The sequence below is a fragment of the Gastrolobium bilobum genome, unplaced genomic scaffold (genome assembly GCF_033153095.1).
Source record: "Gastrolobium bilobum isolate Gb01-03AN ecotype WA unplaced genomic scaffold, APGP_CSIRO_Gbil_v1 utg7520, whole genome shotgun sequence".
NCBI lineage: Eukaryota > Viridiplantae > Streptophyta > Magnoliopsida > Fabales > Fabaceae > Gastrolobium > Gastrolobium bilobum.
This window is the reverse complement of record NW_026896153.1, coordinates 192,285-198,506: the sequence shown is the minus strand read 5'-3', so window position 1 is coordinate 198,506 and position 6,222 is coordinate 192,285. Positions and strand designations below refer to the sequence as shown.

The window sequence follows — 6,222 nt, the reverse complement described above, 5'->3', positions numbered from 1 at the left end:
TTTCATTGCATTTCTAGCTCTAACACATCATTCTAAGACATTATCATCTAATACACATTTTGCATTAGAGCTCTCTAACAACACAAATCACAAAATCCTCCTTTAGGGTTCATGAAATCAATCCAACAATTAAACCATCAATAGTGGAGCTTAGGTGGCTTAAGTGATTTTAAGTGAGGTGGGTCCCACCGCCACCTCACGCGATTTAAAACTAATCCGAATTTCCCTCTGATTCCACTAAACGTCCACAAATTCAAAACCTATTTCGAAACTCTAATTTCTAACATTAACCATTGTCCTTTAATTATACTTGATCAGATGAATCCGAAGTTTTCCGGTAATTCGGGGAAAATGCTGTTTCTCCCCAAACTAACTTATTTCCATCAAATTTCATCAAAAATCATATTTCCTAGCTCTATGAATCATTTATAACTTATTTTCAAACTTAGAGCTCAAAACTCAATCGGCACGTTTTACGGTGCAATTGTACCGCAGTATTTTTACTCGGTAAAAACACTATTCACTGATTTTTCTGAAACTTGCCTAACCATTCAATTTTTCGTTCTGAATCCATTTTCAGTGTTATTTTTACCATCTGAGACCTTCTAATCAATTTTTATCTTCCTAGGGTTGCGAGTTGGCTAATTACCGCTTTGCACTTTCTTTGTATTTTGGCTTTACTTTCAGGATTTTCACTAATCCTTCTCTTTAATTCTCATTTAATATTTTAATATTTAATCTTAGAAACGCGAGGTGTTATATCTTCAGTCAATACTGCTCCAGTTAGGTGTGGAATATGTGCAAGTGCTCATGCTACAGAAGAATATGATTTGATGAGAGCACCTGAAACTGCTGAAGTAAACGGACTCTGGTACGATCAGAAGAACCAGAATGATCCGGGGAGGAACTAGTTAGGAAATAACTACAATCCAGGGTGAAAAAAAATCAAAACCAACACCCAGGGTTTAGTTACAAATCAAATCATCAGCTGAATCTTCCTCCACCAGTACAACAACAGCCCCCACCACAAGGTAACACCTCAGAGTGGGAGAAAGCCTTTGCACAGCTATCCAAGACCACCTTAGACTATATTCAAAATGAAAATGCCTTAAGAGATGAAAAAAGAGCTTCATTCCGGAACCAAGAAGCTTATATCAGGAATTTGGAAACTCAGATTGGCCAATTGTCAATGCAATTTGCTGAGAGAGCTAAGTGTACCTTCCCGGGAGACACTGTCATTAATCCTAGAGAGCACTGTAATGCAATTACCAAAAGAAGTGGGACAATGATTCAGCCTATAGAGAAGCAACCCGAAGAAACTGAGAGAGATGTGGAGGTATCAGTTGAAGAAAAGAATAAAGAAAAGGCAAAGGATATTATTGAAGTTTATAAGAGCAATCCTGAAAAAGTTGAAAGGAAACTGTTTAAGTGGGAGAAGAAGAAAGCTTTAGAAAGGCAAGACAAGCCCTTAAATCTCTCCCCATATGCTCGAATTTCTTATCCTCAGAGATTAAAGAAAGAGATTCAGAAGCAGCAGTATTCAAAGTTTCTAGACATATTCAGGAGGTTGCAGATCAACATTCATTTTGCTGAAACTTTAGAGAACATGCTCAACTATGCAGGATTCATGAAGGATATGTTATCAAGGAAGCGTAAGTTGCGGGAATGTGAGACGGTGAATCGGACGGAGGAATGTAATGTTATCATCCAAAAGAAGTTACCCACCAAAGTCAAGGATCTAGGGAGCTTCAGCATTCCATGCACTATAGGAAAAGTGGAAGTGGACAACGTCTTATGTGATCTTGGAGCTAGCATCAATGTCATGCCACTCTCTATGATAAAGAAACTGGGGATTACTGAAGTGAAGCCCACAAGAACAATAGTACAATTGGCTGACCGCTCTTCAAAGCAAGCTTATGGCATCATTGAGGATATATTGGTTAAGGTTGACAAGTTCATCATTCCTGTTGATTTTGTCATCCTTGACATTGAAGAAGATGCCACTATTCCTATGATTTTTGGAAGACCCTTCTTGGCAACCTTAGGAGCACTGATTGATATACTTAAAAGTGAGCTGATCTTACAGGTAGATTAAGAGCAAACAGTATTCAAATTCTTTGACAAAGAAATCCCCTCATCTGTAGCTCAACCGGAATGTCAAGTATACTATATTGGTGAAAAGAAAAGAGAAGAAGAACACAATGAGGAGCCTTCTCAAGAAAGTAAGCTAAAGGTTAAAATGGAGAAGCCTAAGAGCAAGGGAAAGCATATAAATGCCAAATTCAAAGTTCTTGAGGCTACTCCATCTCACTTATATGCACAAGAGCAATATGGGAGGACACAATTTCTGAACGATGGAGCTTGGTCATCACCAAGCTCATGCTTTGAGCCACCATGAAAGTAAATCAGGTACGTCAGGCTCATGACGTTAAACAAGCGCTAATGGGTAGGCAAACCCATACTTTACTGTTTTATTTTAATTTCACTATTTTAGTTATTTTTACTTTGAATTAAATAATGAAAAAATACAAAAAGATAGGAGAAGGTGTTGAGATTAATGACTATCATTGAGTGAATTTTACAGGTGAAGAAAAGGGAACAAACAACAAGAGAGCGACTGATTGTTTTTATTTCTCGATGCGTTTTCTTTTTAGATTCAAATCTGTTGCTGAGGACAGCAACATTTAAATCTGGGAATGGGAAACGCGCATTTCATCTAAGCACAATTGAGTAAGCCGGAGGAACTTCATGAGCATACACAGAATATCCGGCTAAAACAGGGAACTATCTCAAATCATTTCTCCTTTGCTTTAGCTTAATTCTTTTTGAATTGAATTTTTAATATTTAGTTTGTTTTGAAAAACCCCAAGCCATTGTTTTGTGAAAATTTTAAAAATTTTCTTACTCAGTGCAAATAAATGGAAGATTGGTAGGAAATTTGATCAGTGATTTGATTTAGAGCATGATGATGTGCTTACATAATTTTTTGATAATGAGCATCATTGCAATAAGTGACATGATTCATCTAATATTTTCTTTGGTGATGGAATTATTGATATAAAGAACAGGAAAACTACTGTGCATTCATAGCCGTGAAGTCTTGAGCCTATACAAATTTTTTTTGTTGAGTGTGCATTCCATTGTATGAGAGACTCTAGAACTTGCTTTGTTTCTTGCTTGAAATGGTATGTGATATATTTTGTGGATATGATTGAGACATGTTTTTTTTCTTTAACTAGATGGCCAAATAGCCAACCATTGCTGACATTCCTTAGTTAAACCCTTTTGAGCCTAGGCCTGTTTATTCTTTGAAAATCTATGAAGATGAATAAGCCACTTTCCATATAAATCCTCATCTTATTTGAGATTAAATTTCAGATTTGAATTGAGGAACAAATGATAATTAATTGATTACATAAATTGTGATGTATGAGAGTACAGGGAAGAAAGGCAAAAGCTAAGGAAGTAAGGTAGGTTAGAATGAAAAAGAAACAAACAAAGAAAAGGAAAATTACTCAGAAAGAGAAAAAATAAAAGAAGTGAAAAGAAATAAGAAAACTTGTTATGAGAAAAGAGAACGACAAACAAGAAAAAAGTTCAAAAGAAGAAGAAGAAGAATGGACCAAAAAGAAGAAAAAAAGTTGTTTACAAATTGTAAACGATTACACCTATTCCTTTTTGAATATGGATTTTAATCTTGGAACTCATTCTCTAAATTTTTCCTTCCTTTAGCCAGACCAAGTTATAACCCTAAGCAAGACCTATTGATCTGTGAGATATGTCACAATAACTGTGGAGAGCGAGAACATAAGCAAGCCTATGGTAGTGTTGATTCAGTGGAAACTCATTCTCTATGACTGAATCTTTTGGATTTCTACTGTTTAAGTGTTTTAATATCTTGTATCACTATCAACTGACCTTGAATATGACTGAGAAAGCAACTTCCAAAGGTTGGATTTCAGACAACTGAACATTATAAGGAAGGTGAAAGTGTGGAAACACTTCAATGGTTGCCTTAGGAATAAGGGACCACCTCGTTCATTAAAGGTCATGTGCTGAGTCAACATTGGGAACGTAGTCGCCATAGGAATATGAGGCTTCGTATACCATTTAGCCTATGAGCTGACGAATCAGAGTTGACATTAAATAGACCTGGACAAATCCTTTGACAAGGTCTTGAGCCTAGATTACAGTTGGTTTAACAGTGGATTAATGTATCTATTTCTTTTCTTTAATTGTCGTTCCATTTCTCAAAACCACCCGTGTTTTTCCTTGCCATTGCTCATTTTATCTTTATGCATTTTATTTTCATTTCACATCACACAATACCACATTAATTAATTCCTATGATCTGTCGCTCCTCATGTATTAGGAATGACTTGAGTGTATAACGATGCAAGGAATTGTTTGAAGTTAAACTGAACCATTTGTCACAAGGGAACACCCTTGGGATACTTGGGAACGTCGACCAAAACAGTTCAAACTATTAACTTATTATTTTCATTCTTCAATATAGCTTAAAATATCAGTTAACAATACTTTCTCTGTGGGTATGATAATCTGGGACTTAAACGTTCCCTTTTATTACTTGACGCGGGAACTTGCGCTAAGTGATTTTCATTCTAGGGAAGGAATTTGTTTCCCTTGACTGATTGTAAAAAGGACCAAAAGTCATAATCTTGGGAACTAATGCATTTTTCTCGATAGACTACGAGAGAACCGATATATATATATATATATATATATATATATATATATATATATAATCGACTCACTTTTGCTACATATATTATTTTATTTATTTAACCAACTCATCTATGTCGACATTTGTGTGAAGCCTTTGGTTTCTACTTTCTTCGTAGCCTCAAATTCCAATTTTCGACTTTGTCTACTTTATCCATTTGATTGACAACTCATTAGCTAGTAGAGGCTACCAATTAATCTATGAAGCACCGACACTTCAAAAACTCTGACGTGTCGTGTTAGACACTTCAACACGCGTTGCAGAGACTCAAAAAAGGGTTCAAAGATTGCGTTGCGTTGTTTTTTTAGTTCCAACTATTTGATTCGGTGGATTACGAGTACCATTTTATTGAGTTGAATATTAATATTTGGGATATCTTTTGTTTCTTTGCGAAATTGATGAGTATTATAAGTTTAACTTCATTTTTCTGTTAAATTATTGAATATTAAATATAATATGCACTACATAAATTAAAATATTATTTAATATCAATATGTGTCCTAATATGTCAAAATCTAATATTTTTTACAATTAACGTATCAGAGTGTCGTATCATGCCCTATGTCGATGTCGATGGAATATAACACATGATTTTAACTTGGCGGTGGATCAAAGATGAGGCGGCAAAATCTAAATTTGATTTCTAAACGTATTCCTTATCAATTATATAAAACCACGTACTATATGTAAATATACTTGCAGTACAAAGTAGTATAAAGTTTGCAGAGAAGGCACAACACAAAAATCACTATTATTTTTGTGCGTTATTGACCTGTACTGTCGGTCAGGAAACAATTAAATAAGGGTGTACTTAACAACTTGGCCAAAGCAGCATGAATTGATTTTGTTAACGGTGTGTTGACATCATGATAGGGTGGCAATTCATGACCTTATACATATAATACGATTCTAAGTCAATCTTATATTACTACAATTCATGAAATAGTGCTGCTTTTTTTGTTTGTGAATAAGAGCCAAAGGAAGCATATTGGACTCTTATTAATGTAAGAACAAAACTATGGTGGTTCTTTCTTTATGCGGTGGTTTGAACAACCAACTAGAAGGCTTTGAATCCCAACAACTATATGCCTCCGTCAACTAACGCGCCCAAAGGCAAAACAGCCACGTGCGCCCCTTTGATTAATAGTCCATTTTTTGTTTGTCCTCACATCTCACACGCTCTTATTATTTCATCTCAACCTTACCCAGTGGACCACTCACAACTTCCTCTCTCTGTCTATAAGTTCATAAATACTATTTCTTTTTCCCACCTCAATTTCTCAAGCGCACAACTTCAACAACCCCTTCAATTCCCTGGAAATCCCGTGGGTGATTATAACCGTCAATAAGGCATATATAATGTTTTTCAATTGCTTGATCATAAGCGCCAATCTGGAGTGATATATATATATATATATATATATATATATATATATATATATATATATATATATATATATATATATATTAGAAACAAA

General features: G+C 35.1%; 1 protein-coding gene across 1 annotated transcript; it reads left to right on the top strand.

The window, feature by feature from the left end:
- Positions 1-744: 744 nt before the first annotated feature.
- Positions 745-2,095, top strand: LOC133298044 (uncharacterized; the record flags this gene model as incomplete). Its single annotated transcript, XM_061497285.1, has 2 exons — positions 745-857; positions 989-2,095. Coding segments are annotated over 2 exons (1,220 nt in total), but the record flags the coding sequence as incomplete, so codon positions are not given.
- Between the last annotated feature and the right edge of the window lie 4,127 nt (positions 2,096-6,222).